We start from the raw sequence: 19,988 nt of genomic DNA on the forward strand, positions 1-19,988 counted from the left end.
ACCATGCGGTCGACTGGACCGATGTGAGAGTCAAGGCTTTAGAAGAGACGAAAGCTGCGCTGTCCCGAGCGGCCTTGTTGGCCCACCCGCGCCCGGATGCCCCGGTCGCCCTCACTACTGACGCATCCGATTTTGCCATCGGGGCCGTTTTGGAGCAGCGCATCGAAGGTGTGTGGCAGCCGCTCGCCTTTTTCAGCCGCCGGTTAGTCCCTCGGGAGCGCAAGTACAGCACGTTCGACAGGGAGCTCCTTGCTATCTGGCTGGCGATCCGCCACTTCCGCTTCATCCTGGAGGGCCGTGAGTTCACGGTCTTCGTCGATCACAAGCCCCTCACCTTCTCCATGTCGAAGTTGTCCGAGCCGTGGTCCGCGCGGCAACAGCGCCAGCTATCGTTCATATCTGAATACACCACGGACATCCGACATATTGCTGGCAAGGACAACGTGGTCGCAGATTGTCTGTCCATGGTAGCCGTCAACACGGTACAGCTGGGCCTCGACTTTTCCCGGATGGCGGCCGACCAGGCTTCAGACCGTGACACCCAGTCGCTTCGGGGCTCCGACACCGGGTTGCAAGTTAAACCGGCTCATGTTGACCTGGCCGGACCCTTGGAGTGCCCCGCGCCCCCCCGCTGCGGCCGCCCCCCTGGGCTGCGCCTTGTGGACCGTGTGGGGTCCCTTCCAGTTGTTCCTGCATCCCCGCCAGTTGGTGCGCGGGACTGTTCTGGTGTTTCTGCTGTGTCCCTCCCGCCCTCGCTCCCTGGGTCCTGTACCCGCAGGGGTCGGGCAGTTTTGCCGCCCCGTCATGCGGAGTTTGATTGTGGGTGAATTCTGGGGGGGCTTGTGTAGTGATTGGAACATAATTCACCCACGGAACGTTGGGACGAAGGGGGAGTTTGTTAGGATGAAAGGATAAAAGGACGAGATGTTAGTAGGTCTGTGAGCCTCGCGCAGAGTGAGTTGTTGTTGCTGTTAACACTGAGAAGCTGATGTCAATAAAACGCCAGTCTTTGGCTCCGGACTTCAACACTCCGCCTCCGACTCCCGTCACTACTCGCTACAAACTGACAAATAACATGACACAAACTGAGCATAAGCATTGCTGAACATTGAATTGAAAATAAAAGAAGAAAAGAAAATGAAAAAAAAATTCAACAGAAATTGTACTTGCAAGAGGACTATAATAAATAAAATCTGTCCAATAAAGACACTAAACGAGGGGCTTTACTGTCCATAACCAATTTCAGAGTCCAGAAGGAAAGAACAACATTGCAATGAAAGAAAACATGGTTCAAATTTTCTACATCCACATCACAGAACACACAACTATTAACATCAAAATCAAACCTCAGTCCTAGAAACTCCCTTGTCGGGTAAATTTCGTTCAAAATTTTGAATACACAAACGCAAGTGGCCCTGTACTTCCTACTTCCTTTTCTCCGTGACCGGGCGGAGTCACATGACTAGAAGGAAATGCGGGAAAAAAAGTGTTTCCATTAAAATTTTGCAAAGTACTTCAATTTCAGCAAGTCTCAAAAAGCACCTCATGAAAGCGTAAATCTGAGTCTAATGGAAACGCACCTATTTAGGTAAAAAACGCCACCCAGCCTATCAATTGTGTTTACTGGCTACTCACTCCGCATCAATTGACTATGGACTATATGCACAATTCACTTCCGAATTCGACTAATGAGCGCACCGAACCTTCCGGTGCACGGAGACGTTAGCGGAACTCACTGTTAAAGTGATGGAAAACTCCAATGCTAAATCCTTAGCCCACTCAAAAAGAACAGGGGCCGCTCCTTGCTATAACACTATGTCTATCAGAATTAGATCTCCCAGAATCGTAAATTTGACGGCTTAAGCTCTGGCAATGACGCAATTGCTTAAAATGGTTCTACACGGAATTACAAGCCGTTTGAGTAGCAATGAAAGCTTTTTGTTTTGTTTTTGTTTTTAAATGTAAATTACGTATTGTAGCTCCTCTATGGGTCCACAAAATATCCTACGCCCCCCTCTCCAGTCAGACGGGTGTATAGGTGAGGTGTTGAATCTTCAGATGGAACCTGCCGGCTAACTGGTCATGACATCTAAGATTTTTATTGTTCCATTTCTATTTATTTATTTTATTTTTTTTATTTTAATGATACGTTATTAGATAAGAATAGTTTATTTAGTACATTAACATGATAGAATAGGGACTAGGACTAGATCAAATATTGCTCTTCTTCCTACTCCTTTTGAACATGTAATTCATGACAATGAATTATTTTCTTTCTTGAATTTTTTATTTTAACTTCAACTTATATTTTGTAATGTGTTAATATGTTCAATAAACCAACCAACCCTCTCTGGTCTCTAGCCTCCTCTTTGCCACGTCTCTTCACCGACGTCGTCAATATTTTTAATCAGATGTAATGCCTTTCCTTGCTGTTTATTTTTTTCCATGTCAGCCCATGGTGACATGCTGAAACGTGCTTACTATGGAAACCCGACAGCGTTGTCAGAGGTAAAAAATAATGACTCATAAATCTTTCATGTTTTTAATACAACAAAATGGCAGCATGAGAATATACATAAAGGCACATGAACAAAGTTTAACTTCCAAAATATAGCTCTGGTTCTACTGTTAACAAACAGCGCCCTTGTACGATCGAGTAGTTATCCCTGCCAATGTTAACAAGTTAACACAAAGTGTCTCCCGTGGTTAGCGTTAGCATAAGAGGGGAGAAAACAAGGCAGTTAAACCTGCCTATCTGCGCACACAGCAGTGATTGCTCGATGTACTCGAGCCTCTTCTTCGATGCCTTGACAAATGCACGCAACCACACTCATAAGAAAAAATGACGGAAATATACTCCAAAATGCTGACAACTGGAAAACAACAAGGAAAACAAATGGCAATTGCCCCTACCGGAAAGGGCGGTGCGCTCATACATTTTCCCGGAAATACGTCACGGCTAGTCCATTCTGAAATGGATTTGCATTGACTTGTTGAGCAGATTGACCAATCACGTGTTAGGACATGCCCACCAAACTTTGACGGCCGAGTTTGACAGATAAGATAAATTCACGAAACACCGCAACACAGTGACCATGAAATAATTAGAGAAATAAATAAATAAAATAAAATAAATGAATAAATAAATAAACGAACAAATAAATAAATAAATACATAAATAATCATAGTGAATTTAATTAATCCATGACACATTTAATTCATTAATGAAACTTTTATTTAATTATTTAATGGTTTATTTATTTATGTATTTATTTATTTATTTATTTATTTAATGTTGGCACTTTTGGTCCTCCATATTGGACTAGCTTTCCGTTTGAAATAATTTGCAGAAGCAAATCCCGAAGTTGTCAACGACAAGTTGTCAAACGTACATTATAACTGTACTTTTGAACTGCGGAAACAGTTGGTTATATGTTGACAAGTCCTAAATTTTAGAGCTTAATAGGATTCACCTCTTACTTTAGGATATAAGCTAAAATAACGGGTGAATAAACTGTTTATGTTGCGTGAACTGGCAACAGGCGGCTGCTGGCCGGAGAAGCGGTTCGGGAAGATGTGACCTACTACTACATGATCACGTCGACCTTTTTCATTGTTTAGGCACCTGCTACATTAGGATATTCGTTGGGGGTGTTCCCCAGCTGTACTTGTCTGCAGCAAATTGGATGACTTCCTTAGGCTGCTTGAGGAAAAACACAACTTCAGCTTCCTGTTCACAACAACTCCGGATATGCCTCAGAGGCTGTTTGCCTTGTTGCCTGTTAAAGACAACGACTGAGGCCTCCTGTTTCATTTGAAATTAAACCATCACACACCGCAACACAGTGACCATGAAATAATTAGAGAAATAAATAAATAAAATAAAATAAATGAATAAATAAATAAACGAACAAATAAATAAATAAATACATAAATAATCATAGTGAATTTAATTAATCCATGACACATTTAATTCATTAATGAAACTTTTATTTAATTATTTAATGGTTTATTTATTTATGTATTTATTTATTTATTTATTTATTTAATGTTGGCACTTTTGGTCCTCCATATTGGACTAGCTTTCCGTTTGAAATAATTTGCAGAAGCAAATCCCGAAGTTGTCAACGACAAGTTGTCAAACGTACATTATAACTGTACTTTTGAACTGCGGAAACAGTTGGTTATATGTTGACAAGTCCTAAATTTTAGAGCTTAATAGGATTCACCTCTTACTTTAGGATATAAGCTAAAATAACGGGTGAATAAACTGTTTATGTTGCGTGAACTGGCAACAGGCGGCTGCTGGCCGGAGAAGCGGTTCGGGAAGATGTGACCTACTACTACATGATCACGTCGACCTTTTTCATTGTTTAGGCACCTGCTACATTAGGATATTCGTTGGGGGTGTTCCCCAGCTGTACTTGTCTGCAGCAAATTGGATGACTTCCTTAGGCTGCTTGAGGAAAAACACAACTTCAGCTTCCTGTTCACAACAACTCCGGATATGCCTCAGAGGCTGTTTGCCTTGTTGCCTGTTAAAGACAACGACTGAGGCCTCCTGTTTCATTTGAAATTAAACCATCACACACCGCAACACAGTGACCATGAAATAATTAGAGAAATAAATAAATAAAATAAAATAAATGAATAAATAAATAAACGAACAAATAAATAAATAAATACATAAATAATCATAGTGAATTTAATTAATCCATGACACATTTAATTCATTAATGAAACTTTTATTTAATTATTTAATGGTTTATTTATTTATGTATTTATTTATTTATTTATTTATTTAATGTTGGCACTTTTGGTCCTCCATATTGGACTAGCTTTCCGTTTGAAATAATTTGCAGAAGCAAATCCCGAAGTTGTCAACGACAAGTTGTCAAACGTACATTATAACTGTACTTTTGAACTGCGGAAACAGTTGGTTATATGTTGACAAGTCCTAAATTTTAGAGCTTAATAGGATTCACCTCTTACTTTAGGATATAAGCTAAAATAACGGGTGAATAAACTGTTTATGTTGCGTGAACTGGCAACAGGCGGCTGCTGGCCGGAGAAGCGGTTCGGGAAGATGTGACCTACTACTACATGATCACGTCGACCTTTTTCATTGTTTAGGCACCTGCTACATTAGGATATTCGTTGGGGGTGTTCCCCAGCTGTACTTGTCTGCAGCAAATTGGATGACTTCCTTAGGCTGCTTGAGGAAAAACACAACTTCAGCTTCCTGTTCACAACAACTCCGGATATGCCTCAGAGGCTGTTTGCCTTGTTGCCTGTTAAAGACAACGACTGAGGCCTCCTGTTTCATTCAATTATGAAAGTGCTTACAATGATTTAAAAAAAAATGAAGAAGAAAAGAAAGAAATTACTTTTAATGTTTGATTTGTCCTGAAAAATGCATTACACATTGGGAATCTATGCTTTTATTTTCACTTGTTTCATGCAACATATTCCATGTTTGGCTCTCAGGTGGCACAATTATAATGTGTCATAGGCAGGGCTGCACTGGCACAAAAAAATCGGCCCTGACATTTTGACAAAGTCCACCGGCCCCACCTGGCCAGACTCCTGACCATACCTGTCTAACGTGTTGTTCTGCCACTGATATTTTGACTGATGTTAGTTTAATTTGCTCTCTATATTCAAAATGGATTAATGGACTAGTACCTCTAAAGTATAGTCCAATAAAGTGGAGGAAAATAACTAAAAAGCACTGCATCGGCCCTGTATGCCAGATGGCCAGTCCAGCCCTGGTCATAGGAGGTTATAGAGAGGGGGAAAAAAACTCATGGCATTCTTCAGATTGGCATCAGTCCTTTTCCAAACCCACTACATATGGATATGTGTCAATGCGAGTAATTAGTATTGTGCCAACACATAGATTGGATATACCCTCAATGCTGCATCTGCTCCCAAAACACATAGGCCTACAAAAAAAAAATGTTGAAAACGTAAACTTGGCATATAAATTGTTTCATGTGTTCAATTGGAACTGTGTCACTTAACTAAAACCAATGAGAAAAAAAACTCAAACTAAAATTCAAAAAACAATATTGTTACCGAAATAAAATAAAACCGAAAATGCTTTTTAAAAAGCGAAAACTAACTGAAACTACATGCCTAAACTTTAGGGCACATGATTCATGTTATGGCCAGGCTACCGCATGTTAGCTAACTTCAATCATTAGCCAACAGGCAGATCTTTAACAACATACTTAAGTCAACTAAATACAGAGAAATTAAATGAAAAACTCAATGTACTCAAAAGTCACCTTTTAAAATATGTTAAATTTAATGTGTGGAAATAACCTTTGATACAGTACTTAAGTACATTAAATGTTAGCTTCAGAATTTATTCAAAATTACAGAATATGTTGATTCGCTCAGGAGGGTATTTCACTATAAAGTTCTGTTTGATAAAGTTTTCCATATGACAACTTTTTTTCACAACAAATTTTAATTTAGCACTGTAGTAAGGCAACTGAGACCATTTTTTTTTCTATACAATGGACTGGTCACCAGTCAGTCACAACAAGGCACCTTTAGACAAGCAAGCATTCGCATTCACACCTTTCCATTAGACAATTTTGAGTTTTCAAGCAAGCACAGGGTGAACATTCAGTGCAAACTCCATACAGGAAGGCCGGAGCACAAATTTGAACCATGATTTCCAGCAGTATGAGGCAGACATAGTCACCACTGTACCACCGTGGTGCCATATCAAATGTACCTCACTATTAAAAAATAGTCTGAATGACTACATTAACAGGCAAATATTTACAGTGGCAGCAGCATCAAATTGTTCTTCAGATGTAGTCTTGGTCTCTCAGATATGATGACAGACATTTTGATCGTCCTTCCTCCATTGTGATGCACGACAGGTTGGGTAGACAAGGGCATGTGTGATGAAGTCTTTTCCCACTGAAAGGAACCTGGACAAAAGAACATACAATTTGTTTTATTTAAGATGTGGATGGTATGTGAGGGCTTTCTATAAGGACAATACAGTCAATGGCATGTTAGTACTCACAACCTCAATCTTGGCACTGCCAAAAAGTTCATATAACGGTATTTCATGCTTGGGTACAGGAAGTTATCTTGAGATGTTCTCACATTGTGGCTCATGGGGTGACAGTCATCTCCTTCCGCTCCCATCGGCGTGCACATACGCAGGCTGCGAATCCACAAACTCACTGTACAGCACATTCCTCCTCCACACTGGGAGTCCTTCTTGCATGCCTGCACACACAACACAAACAAACACAAACACACAGATAGAGAAATGTGCTCCCAAAATTACAAAAAGTTTTCTGATAACTCTTGTACAAATGACTAGACAAAGTGCAATTTCTGGAGAAATTGCGTGGGAATGCTGAAAGCTGAATGCCAATAGCTGAATGCTAAGCTGAATGATTATGAAGTAAATTGAAAGATAAATTATGTGAACATTACTGTTGAACATTACTGTACAAAGTTTTCATTGAATTTGAACGATAAATGAATATAAAGAACTGATCCGTATCACAGAGCTGGTAATGATGATCAGTTGTTTGTATGGAAGTGGGCGTGGAAAGTGGGACTTAGAAAACGTTCAATGTCAGTCCCAGTGAAAATGAATGAGGAAAATTTGATATTTAACGTCAAATTGTGTAAGTACCGTAAGTAATGTGGAATTGACATATACCCCGGAAGGCGTGAATTTTTGAAGCAAGTTGAAATTTGAACGGTGTAAATAAGAAATATTATGTGGGAGTTGTTTTATGGCAAAAAAGTGAGGAGAATAAAAATCCAAATAACATATGTGGGTGCTTTCAGCATTCCCACAATAAATCAGACAGTGACGCCACACTCCAGACACAGCACTTGGTTTTAAGTCTTTTTTTCTTTTCTTTTTTTTTAACCAAAAATGCTTTGCGCTGTTTGTTTTTTTTCTTGGCTGAAAAATATTTCACAGGGGGTACATCTTTGGAAAAAACAAACAAAAAACAAAACAAAACACTGGTTTAAACAATGCCAGCGTTTACCTCAAGCACAACACTAAAGAAAATTGAGGACCAAAAACATATTTTGCAAAATGTATTTATTTATAAATGATTTATTCCTAATAAATATATTTGTTGCTTTATTAGACCCAAACACAACATGTATTCTAAAAATAATTCAACTGGTGATACATTTAAATCCTTAAATTTCCTCTCATATTGTCTTCTACTAATAAGAGTACCCTTAAGATTATGTGAAATCTCTTTGCACAAATATGAATGCTTGTCATATATTAAGCAGAACAAGCACTAATTGTCTTTTTCGACTTACCCCTGTGATGACGGCTGAAGACCCGTGGGACACCAGCAGTAGGAAGAAGAGCAGCAGAAAGAAGGACTTCATGATGAAGAGGTGTCTCAGTGCTGCAGTTAACAACTAAAGCTGACAAGGGAGTCAGACTTTGCCACGCATCATACGTGCCCGACTCGAGAAAAGTGACCCGGTGAATGCTTATAAACCCAGCCCGCCATTCAGAATCCTTGTGACTCACTCACATCATCATAGCTATTCAAAAGAAAAAGAAAAAAACATGACATCAATGACAACACTCATGTCTTTTACCCTCTTAGAGGAAGTGCAAGCACGCATTCTCTAACATCAACTCTACCTGTAGATACGCCCGATTTTTTCCCTCCCTCAGTTGCCTTTTCACAATCCAAGGCTGAAGCTTTCATTTCATCCTATCGCATCCACTTCAACTACATTTACAATGAGGTACCGTCATTTTCAATTATAAACATGAATGTAAGATACAGTACTATTTTTGTGTGTATATCGGCCCTATTGTTGCTCTCACACTGCTGTTTTAGAGCAGCAAAACGTCCCTTTAAAAGCACTGAAACCATGATGCTGATTCTTTAATATTTGGGTTTGACAAAAGAGGAATGAACAAATAAATAAAACTATCAACAGCTCATCATTCATTTCCAGGCATTTACATCCGGATGAGATACACAGCTTCGAATGCAGTGAAACATCACTTTTTTAGTTTGCATAATAATTGTAAGAGCTAGATTTAAAGGGGAAGTCAAGTAAAACATAATTAAAAAAAAAAAAATCATTTCAGGAAAATGCTCTATGCACCCCTACTAGTCTAAACACATCATTCTGATTAATGTTGCGTTTGTGGAATATCAATGAAAGTAAGCAGTAAAATCTACCTGTTTTTATCCATCTCAGGGGGCGGCCATTTTTCCTTGTACTGCCACTTGCTGTCGACTGAAAATAACATCACAGTACGTAGGGCCTCACATAAAGACCAATCAAGGCTCACCTGTTTTCTGGGTTTGCTCATGTGGCTTTAGCAAGCTAAGCCTTAATTTAATGTCGTTTTCAGCCAACAGCAAGTGGCAAAATAGCAGCAGTGTAGTTCAGGGTATACGCGGGTACTTCTTTTCAGTCAGCATTCCATATACACACTTCTACCCCCAAGATGAAACTGTAACAAGCGCACAGAGATTTAATGTCGATGAACTTGAATGTTATATTAAGGTCTAAATTATGTAAGCCAAGTTTGTTAACACTAACTAACCTACATAATGCGGTTTATTTGATGTTGCCAGGGTGGTAGTTGATTTTAAAGTAAGTTAAAGTACAAAAATTGACACAAATAGTTTAAAATTCGGTCGAAAACAATATTGAGGCCTAACCACCTTTTTCCCCCTATTATTTTTGTTAATTGTTCACTAAATATTGTTTTATAACATCTTATTTATGTTTGTCTCCATTTTAAATACATTTTAAATTCATTCAGGCTTTTTGTGTTACCAAAAAATTACAAACGGCTCCTAATCAAGGCATGATCTTTTGTTATCGTAAACTAGTACAGATGGATTTTTCTTTTCTGTCATGTCACCATTTCTAAAACAGGTCCTTTTTGGTGAAAATTGAGAGTACACCTATGCACTTCTTCAGGGACCATTACACCACTGGGAGAAAAACATGAAACAGTCATGCTCACATCTTAAGTGAGAAAAAATTTTGCTTTTTTTTTTTTTTTTTTTAATCTACAATGTAAAATCTAAAAATAACAAGAATAATGGACACAAAGTAAGTAATCCAGGAGTCCATTCACTCCTTTATTTTTTTACCCAGGTAAGAAACTCATTGAGATTAAAAATTTTAATAGGGCAACGAAAAGAAAAATCTAATTTATACGTTTGCTAGTTCATTTTATAAGTTCAGTGTAGACTTTCTTTCTTTCTTTCTTTCTTTCTTTCTTTCTTTCTTTCTTTCTTTCTTTCTTAAAACAAGGATTTGAGGGATTTCTTTGAATTGCAAGTGACCTCTTATTGTCACGTTTTTAGATATCAGGATCCTGCAAATTGAAGAAATAGCATTGGACGTTGAAACGGATGACGGCCTTGAGAGCAGCTGCACAGCAAACAACACAGAAGAACCTTTCTGACCTATTGAGTGTGTTGAAAGTTCAATGCTAAGTGAGAAACGTTTTGCCCCGGAAGCTGTTATTTTTCACCAAACAACATTCTGGCGAAATGTGATTGGATCCCCCCGTCTCAATACACACAGTAGTATTTGGATGTACAGTGTCAACGGTTTATGGGCAAACATTTAAAAGAATCCTTGCTAGTTGAATTCATGTTAGTTTGAGCACAGCCGCCTTGTTTCAACGCTAATCGAAGTGACTGTTCTTATTCAATTTAAATGCTGTGTGATAGACGTGCTGATAGATTTTCTAAAGTCCTGTGGCAAGTCGAGGCACACAAAGTCCATTTATATGGAACTACAAGCAGACCTCCACAGGCAAATGAAAGTTTGCTTTAGAGATTACAAATCCATCCATCCATCCATACATTTTTTTGACCGCTTATTCCTCACAAGGGTCGCGGGGGTGCTGGCGCCTATCTCAGCTAGCTCTGGGCAGTAGGCAGGGGACACCCTGGACTGGTTGCCAGCCAATCGCAGGGCAAGATTACAAATCTTGGAGATCAATTAGAGACCGCCTTCCACCCGGATCGTACATCAACATGTGTGACACCCTACCCTTCGTAGCTGTGTCGCGGCTAGTGGGATGATTTTAAGAATATATAATAAAGATAATGATGATAATAATAATAATAATAATAATAATGCGTTCAATGGATGATTTATGCAATGATTCAAAGGGTTTGATGCACGCTGTTGTCATGTTAATAAATGAAATATGACATCCATCATACACGCTCAGAGTCTATTTGCCTTCACCTCGATCAAATTCACCAAAATCACACTACACTACCTGCGCTAATACTTAGATATTGTTCCAGCTCACATAACGCATAGTCTATTTCAGCCACCAAATTGTCAGTTGTGCATGTCAAAGGAAACACCCTCGGTATGCCGAAACGCCCAGTATGGCGCAGAGAGACGTACGGACACTATACCAAATCCTAAACAAGCACATTGTGGCTTTCATCGATACAGAAATCAGGATTCGCTGATGTTTGACTTCGATCATACTGAAGTGCCAACAAGTCACAAAGTCTTCCATCACAAACAGTGCACAAGGTCACAGCTAATGCATTGCTTTGTCTCTTTTCTCGTGTTCTTTTACAAAGGATTTCTCGAGCAGCACTCTCGTATTCATACCTCACTCCTATGTGACAATCCAACTGGCATGATTTCATCATACTGCACAAGGACCGATTGCTTTGACCAGTAGTTTGGACAGCAACTGACCACTATGTCAACAATGCAGAGAAACTAAATCAAGAATGCCACAATGTTGTAATGCAAACCTTCAATATAATTGTTTTGTGACGCACTTGACAGCGATTCAAAAATTTTAATCGCAACAAAACCCCCTTGCCATCATGTATACATTCATAATACAAATTAATATACACTAATGAGCTAACTAGGAATATCAAAATGATGTCACTTTGTTGTGCTTTCATCCTCTTTTTGGTTTGTGTAGCGCTCATATTCATATACATTGGAAGTTGTGTGCTTGTAAGTCAAGGGCAGGTCGTTTCTTTTGTCTGGCCCAACACTGTAGAAATTCGGGCCTATCTTCTTTCAAAAGATGCAATGAATTGCTCCAGCTTTGGAAAGTCCAAGGTTAGGGTGGTAGGTTGCTCTGATAAAATCTAACAAATTTCTTTCATGCAATACTGACAATAGGTGGTAGTAAATCTATCTATCAATTTTCTACACCTCATCCTGTTCAGGGTCAGTGGTGAGTGGTAGCCTATCCCAGAAGAGGAGAAGGAGAAAAAAAAAAACATGACTAAGTCCAAACAGAAGGTCAAAAGCTTTGAGTAAATATCACAGTTGTCAGTTGCCATTATCCCAGTATCTTATTACTTATTACTAGGGCTGTCGAAGTTAAAGCACTAATAGATTAATTAATCACAGAAAAATGTCGCATTAATCACGTATTAACGCATATTAATCGCACTATTTTTTTTCGACCGCACTTGAGCCTTGAACGTAACCGCGGATGGTTACATTGAAGGCTGCGCAGGTCAGTGATTAGGTCAATGCACGGCATTTCCTACGCCTGTTGTTCCAAGATGAGCGGGGTGACTCCAGTTGATTTGCTCGGTGGTACATTTCGCTTTAAAAAACACCCCGACGGGACTTTAGATAAAACAAAAGTAATTTGCATTTAATTAATTAATAATTGCTGAATTGCACCCAATTGATATGATGCTGTTACGTTTTGAGCAATACACGCATGCATGCAATTGCGTACATGCATTTAATCAATGTTTGCAAATGACATTCAGATAATAAAATGCGTTAATGTCAAAATATTACGGTATTTTGTATTTTATATTACGCGAATACGCAAGTAATTTAGCTGATTAATCGTGATTAATCAAAATTAAAAAGTGTGATTAATCAGATTAAAAATTTTAATCATTTGACAGCACTACTTATTACTTATATTACTCTTATTACTTTACTTAAAACTACACTGACAAATGGCAAAAATAGAACAAACGGAAACAATAAGAAACTGACAACTAAATTGAGCGTCACTTTCTTTCCTTTGTCTTTGTCCTTCGTGTATCGGATGTAAATGGCAACCCAATTTGAATCTAGGCTACACTATTTTTCTGAAAGCAATAGTATTTATTTATTCTTTTTTCCCTCTCAGGTCACATGTAAATGACTACACTCAAGTAAGCCACAAGTAAACAAATTGACTGCGGTGGCAATTCATTTGGTGGCAGATTTAGATGAGTGAAAGTAATGCCTACAATGAATGTAATGTTGTGGGTGGGGTGTGGGAGGGTCGTAGGGGGAGCGGGGGCTGTGGGCCGGTGGGGTGCCGTGGGGGCCTGCCGGGCCTTGTTCTGCAGCGTTGGGCTTGGGGCACAGGCCGGGTCGGCGGCGCGCTGGGCGTCTGGGTTAGTTCGCCGGCCGGTGTTTGAGAAACATTAGATTAGATTTCTGTCTTAATTGTAAAAATTTATCATATGGGGATAAAACACTTCACTTTGTGTGTGGTGAACTAATGTATGCAAGTTTCACTTTTTGAAACAAATTTTGGAATAAATGGACTTTTCCTTGATATTCCAATTTTCTGACCTGTACCTGTACTTTGTACTTCACAAAGTGAAACCTCTGAAGTAAAATGGTTCGGCAGTCCAAATTTGTTCATTACCAAAAGTGCCCTCAAAAGACAATTACATTAAATAAATAAATAAATAATAAAAAAATAAAAATAAAAAAATAATAATAATAATAATAATAATAATAATAATAATAATAATAAAAACTCGGCTTATTTCAGAAAAGTCCAAAATAGCGTTGAAAGGAACTAACCCAACATGAAAAGGACAATGAACCAATGAAGACAGAAAGAAAACAGGGAACTAATGCTGCATTCAAGGAAAGTGGGAAGTCGGGCTTTTCCGACTTTACACGAGTAAGTGAGCACGGGAAGGGCCCTTTGAATTTGTACGTCTGAGGAACAACGTCGGGAAAAATGGACAGATTGTGAATGGAAAACATTCTAGAACGACTAGAACTAGAACGAATCCTTTGTTTTATTCCAGTGCAAAAATGCTACATTTTACCACGAATATTTGTTTTATTTCTAATTAAATTATTATTATCATTAGCATTATAATAGATGCAAATTGTCGAAAAACAAGTTACTTTTTAGGTGATAAGTCTTAAATGTAATGAGATTTTTTTGGAACATAATTAGACGTTTTAACTATTATTATTGTGGGAATGCTGAAAGCGTTGTTTCTAACCTTATTCCCACATAATACTTCAGATTTACACCGTTCAAATTTCAACTTGCTGAAAAAAATTCACGCCTTCCTGTGTATATATCGTCTGACTCCCAATTACTTACAGTACTCGCACAATTTAATGTTAAAGATCACATTTTCCTCATTCATTTTCAATGGGAATGACACTGAATTTTTCCCACTTTCCACGCCCACTTCCATACATACAACCATCATTACCGGCTCTCTGATACTGCTCAGTGGCGCAGTTGGGAGAGTGCGTTGTACAGTAACCAGGAGGACGCAGTTTCAAATCCCACCTCCGACTATACATTGTAAAATGTATCTGTGGCAATTATGCTAAGGGATATAGAAGTATACCTACTGACTTTCATATGAGGAAATGCGTTATACAGAAATTATTAAACGCATGTGTCCCCAATCAGCGTTGATGCCTTTCAGCATCAGATGACACTTTCAAATACAAATACGCCAATTCGCTCTGTTTTTCACCCAGTCAACTTAGATCACGTGGTAAGTACTTGGGCACGCGCATTGCAGTGACACGGTGGGGAAATGTTATTTCATCCACCCCACCCCCCAACTCTGACAACTTGAAATGGACATTGTTCAATTGTTTTACATAAAAAAATAAAATACTAACCCTAAGTGCATCCATCAATTCTGTAAATAAAACATACACATTAAGCCCTCCATGAATCACCTGATTACTGCCAGTTTGGAGCAAAACTTCGCATGCTTTCTACATGGTTGAACGGATAGAATGCTGAAGCATGAACTGTGGTCATGGGTTCGATACTGGCAGCAGTTGCCTTTTTTTTTTTTTTTTTAATGTTTATTTTATTGACAACAGCATTTGAGTGACCTACCTACCTAATTTGTATAAAGGTGGCTTGAATAGTCACACATGCGTGTGTTGCTGATCCGCTTTGCATCTTCTTAATAAGTCTTAAAATTTACATCCGCTCCATCCATTCTGAGAAAATAAATGTGTGTGCTGCTGTCTGTGCTTTTTGACAGGCGAAAATGTTATATGTGGACACCTGCATGCAGTGTTGTGTCACAACTCGTCACAATAAAGCTGTTCTCACAGCTGGTATATGTCTGTATTTTTATTTTGTAGGTACCGCAGGAAGCGTTAATTTTATTTTCATATGTTAGATCGGACCAGCGTTGAAGAGTTGCCTGTGTCTAAAGCTACCTTGGCTGGAGGCTCATTTGAAAGGTTCCACGTTGGTAAACATCGACAGGCCTGAAAATGACACATTTTTTGGCGAAATACGCCGTTTAGAAACCAAAATATGTGACCTACGTGTATCGTGGAGAAACGATGACGTAAGGTGACGCTCTCTGTTCCAGGCTAACGTAAGTCAAGTGTTAAGGCCTTAGTATACTTCTGCTTGAGGCTCACGCGGAGAAGTCACGGCGGAGCTCCCCTCGTGCGTTTGCCTTCCAACTTGTGCGCAATACACATCGGTGTCTGCTGTAGTTTCACACCAAGTCCCGCTGGCTGGGACGCCACAGTGTGGAGAGTCCTCTGCATTTTATGACAAATTCAGGAAGTTCAATTTAATTCAGAATCACAAAACAAAGCCGGGGGAGAGTAAGTTCATCACCGTGGCAATTGATTATTGCCAATTTGCACCGGTGTCGGCCGTAAACTCGCCAAAACACACGTTTTTTTTGTTTTTTTAAGTTGTTGTTGTTTTCCGCCTCTCGTCCCAGGCACATAGCCACATGCACAGCCGTGGTCTCCGAGCAGGAAGTCGATTTGCGCCGCCAAACAGTTGCCTTCACGGAAACTATCTGGGCGGGGGGGCGGTGAGAGAGGGGAAAAAAAGCCGAGTACGCCATCGAACGGACCAATCACGAGCGAGCGACGCCCCGCCATCTACGGCATGCAAGGATTGGCGATGTGTGCACCGCAGCCGGCCACGAGCTACGCGGCACTTAAATCTTTGACCGCCATAAACGTTTAAAAATGTTCAGTATAATCCTAGGATAGGCCGCCATAGACGTCAATTGACGTCTACTATGTTTTTTTATGGAAACGGGTGGAGGGAAGCCTTGGGCAGCTGTGCTCCAAGTATCAAGCCGATCGGGTTACTATAATGAGTATTCCTGGCCACTAGATGGCTGTGATGAGTCTTTTGGACAAGATCGGGTAGGAGACAACAGTAGAAGAAGAGAGGCGGAGCTAGAGTGTTGAGGGGGAGAGAATGGCGAACTTGGCTAAGGGAGTCAAAAAGGCTACAGATGGCAATCAGCTCACGCTTGATCCTTATTTTCAAAGCTCAAAAGCATCGACCAGTGCTCAAGAGCACAGTGATGACGGGATTAAGTCATAGTTGAAGCGGTGACGCGGCCGTTTCGACCACGTCCTAAGGCCCCACCGGCTAGCGATGCTAATAACGTCCTAAGGCCCCACCGGCTAGCGATGCTAACACCGGAGAAAAGTGGTGCACAACCGAGCACGTCTGCACAGATGACGTTTCAACGGACGATGACGACTACTATGGGTCCGATGCAAGACAGTCTTGGACAGTCTTCCAAAGAACCTGAAGGTAAGCGCTAACATGCTAAGAGATTGCGAGTAAGATTACTTTCCTAACTTTTCGGGCGATCTGCTAGCAGCGTGTGTAAATGTGCTGATATACACTAAAACATCTATTACCTATACAAACGTGAATGTATATTTTATAGATCGTGCTCACAGCAACGTCCGACCGCTGGTTCTACGACAAAGAAAGGTAAAAAAAAAAAAAACGTTTTCAATACACCGCAACAACAAAAGGAAAGTCTTTCGATAGTATTGTTGAATTGAGTGGATTGAGTGGGTCAGATGAAACGCCATATCATGTAAAATGAGATAACAAATTAATGGGCTAGACTCAATTCGTAGTTAGAGACCAATTGGTGTCTGTAGGACTGAATCATTCTTTGGCCTCTGGGTGTAGTTCCTCAAAGTAACCACCAGATGCCGCCAAACCTGTACAACTAAGCCACCCACTCAGCATTGCCCGGACATTCCATATAAGATACAAATTGAGTGTAAATAAATGATATCCTGAATTAAGTAATAATACACAACACAATCTATATTCGACAATTGTTAACCTGATTTATGGATCAATGTTTATAGCACATTGAAAGCCAACTATGAAGTTTTGCTGTCTTTCTTTTTCTTTTCTTTTCTTTTATTTATAAGTGATACTGTCTTTTATCGCTGATAATATTGCTGTAACTGCATTGAAAAGATTATCTGTATGTATTGTTTGATTTAACAAAGATATATACAAGATGTGCAACAGAGATTAGAATTAACCTGTTAAGTGCCGTGAGAGAATTTGGGATTTAACATGTCATGTATATATATGTTATTCATGCTTGCTTAATTAATATACATATGATTTTATTGATTCTAACGTTCATCATTGTCGAATAGAGCTGAAGACCTTGACATATTTTCATGTATGACTCATCATTCAACGTTGTGTATCCATGACACATTTGTAAAGAATGTATGACTTCATGACTCATCTTCATGGCTCGTCTGTGGAAAATTACTGAGAATGAGTCCCAACAAGTGCGCTTTGATATGAGGAGGCGGAAGAATATTTACCGGAAGAAGTCAGTGGTCTGACCCAAGGGGATAAAAAGCCGTCACCAGCTGCGATCGAGGCCCTTTTTTCTTCACCCTGCGATGTGGTCTGGACAGAGCGTATTCTCGAAGAAGGATTATAGCTGCCTGGGACTTTGGATTTTTTACGAAGGACTTGGACCAGCCGTGAATGGAATTATCTTCAATAATTGGTAATGTACAAATCTTTTAGCAATAATGATGTATAATAGGAAGATATGAATGACTAATCGCGTGTTAGGGTAGGGGCCATTTAATACACTCTCATATCTTTAAAATTATTTTTGCCAAAAACATCTTATTGTCAATCAGGTCTTAAGCTTTTCCGAGAAATTATCAATCTTAGAAAGCTTATTGTAAAAGGTTTATATTATTCTTAATTTTCTGTTTTTATTTTATTTTATTTTGATTGATTTAAAGTTTTATCATTAAATGTGATTTTTATGATTTATATTGGTTATCTTATTATTGTCAATAAAATTGTTTAAAAGATAATTTTTGAATCAATCATTTTATTGTTTTGTTTTAATCTTTATTTTATTTAGTTTTGGTTTTATTTTTATTTTGGACGTTTTATAAGTCCTTATTATTTGTTTTTGATTTTATTTTTATATTTGGACGTTTTATAAGTCCTTATTATTTGTCTTTGATTTTATTTTTATATTTGGACGTTTGATAAGTCCTTATTATTTGTTTTGATTTTATTTTTATATTTGGACGTTTGATAAGTCCTTATTATTTGTTTTTGATTTTATTTTTATATTTGGACGTTTTATAAGTCCTTATTATTTGTCTTTGATTTTATTGTATTTTTTTTGGACATTTTATAAGTCCGCATCAATATTATTTTTTCCCTCTTCGAGGAGGACAACAGCAACGGACGTTTGGGAAAAGGTAAGTGCACTCGAATAACATCTAATGAGTGTCTCCATCTGTATTAATAAAGTCAAATACTCCAGCTTGATATGTAACAAATCCGTATGATTCTAACAAGGATTATTAAATGACTAGGTCAATAACAAATGCAAACAACTTAGAAAAGTGGAGCTGCCAATTTAAGTGAGGTGTTCAGATTATCCTTCCTGGGCTCTGTGTGTGTGCTTACTCACTCAGGATTGATAGGTGGATGAAAACGGATTGGCCTCATGATAAGAAGACAATGAACAAACCTAGGTGAATCCACTTTGATATATCGGCTTATCTAATTCCCGTCTCCTCACGCTGACGCCTTAGAGCTGGTGAGGAAAAAGGGGAATTTCTAACCCTTTAATTGGAGAGTCGATCAGGACATATTTCCCGATTTAAGTCCTGCGGGTAAGCGGAAGTTGACAGTATTGTAATTGTATATGTTTCTTTCAGCTCCTCCTCATAGGGCCCAAAGTGACCCTTCTCACAGTGAGCAGAACAAAGGTAAAAAGAAAAAAAAAAGATTCTCCACAGCACTAATAAAATATTTGATGGTAAACGTCTTCTATAATTTACAGAATGTGCATCAACCAATACATCCAAGAAAAAAAGGTAAACACATGCACACACACACACATTGCATCACAGTGCTCTAAAATAATATATGATATTGAAATGTATATTTGCAGATCCCAAAGTCTGGCTGGCATGAAGTTGATGAATTCGGCTGGCAGCCAACCATCTTCCCCTTTGCTGCAAAACCAGGACCAAGGGATGCTGCAGCAGAGCTGAATTCCCACCTGCCAGCTGACATCCTGGAGCTCTTCATCAGGGATGAACTTCTCCAGCGCATCGTTCATCATACCAACCTCTACGCAAATCAGTCCATGCAGAAGCAGACTGACAAAAACTGTTGCGCACGTGTAAATAGTTTGCAAAGAGTTTTCCAAATTGTTTGTTCGGATTGCTACTGTTGCATGTAAATAAACTGTTATTTTGCAATCAAAAATTTGTTTTTATTGTTGGGGTAGTGTTTTATAGAAGTTTATGTGTTTGTAGAATCACTCATGCAAAAAAAAAAAGTGCCAAATTCACTAGAGTGCATGAAATAACATCGTTTCACAAAAAGCTTGATTTCTCCGTATTTTGGAAGAAAATAGAGGATTTGG

The 19,988-nt window shown here is 38.9% G+C and overlaps 1 protein-coding gene and 1 long non-coding RNA gene across 2 annotated transcripts; one reads left to right on the forward strand and one right to left on the reverse strand.

Moving 5' to 3' along the window:
- Positions 1–6,423: 6,423 nt before the first annotated feature.
- On the reverse strand, positions 6,424–8,542 carry prok2 (prokineticin 2). Its single transcript, XM_077530359.1, has 3 exons — positions 8,332–8,542; positions 7,132–7,257; positions 6,424–6,950 (listed from the first exon to the last, which is right to left on the reverse strand). Exons 1-3 carry the CDS (start codon positions 8,401–8,403, stop codon positions 6,825–6,827), a joined length of 324 nt encoding a protein of 107 aa, XP_077386485.1. The 5' UTR covers positions 8,404–8,542; the 3' UTR covers positions 6,424–6,824.
- A 7,801-nt stretch (positions 8,543–16,343) lies between these two features.
- On the forward strand, positions 16,344–19,760 carry LOC144023948 (uncharacterized). The gene is made up of 5 exons (XR_013284645.1): positions 16,344–16,837; positions 16,977–18,086; positions 19,273–19,323; positions 19,398–19,431; positions 19,509–19,760. It is a non-coding gene; the product is annotated as an uncharacterized LOC144023948 (long non-coding RNA).
- The last annotated feature ends 228 nt before the right edge of the window (positions 19,761–19,988 follow it).

The sequence above is a fragment of the Festucalex cinctus genome, chromosome 8 (genome assembly GCF_051991245.1).
Source record: "Festucalex cinctus isolate MCC-2025b chromosome 8, RoL_Fcin_1.0, whole genome shotgun sequence".
In the NCBI taxonomy this organism is placed as follows: Eukaryota; Metazoa; Chordata; class Actinopteri; order Syngnathiformes; family Syngnathidae; genus Festucalex; species Festucalex cinctus.

Coding starts and splice junctions, on each gene's coding strand:
- prok2 (XM_077530359.1), bottom strand. CDS start 8,403: ATGAAGTCCTTCTTTCTGCTGCTCTTCTTCCTACTGCTGGTGTCCCAC. Junction 7,258..8,331: donor CTTCAGCCGTCATCACAGGG/GTAAGTCGAAAA, acceptor TTGTGTGTGCAG/GCATGCAAGAAGGACTCCCA. Junction 6,951..7,131: donor GTCACCCCATGAGCCACAAT/GTGAGAACATCT, acceptor TCTTTTGTCCAG/GTTCCTTTCAGTGGGAAAAG.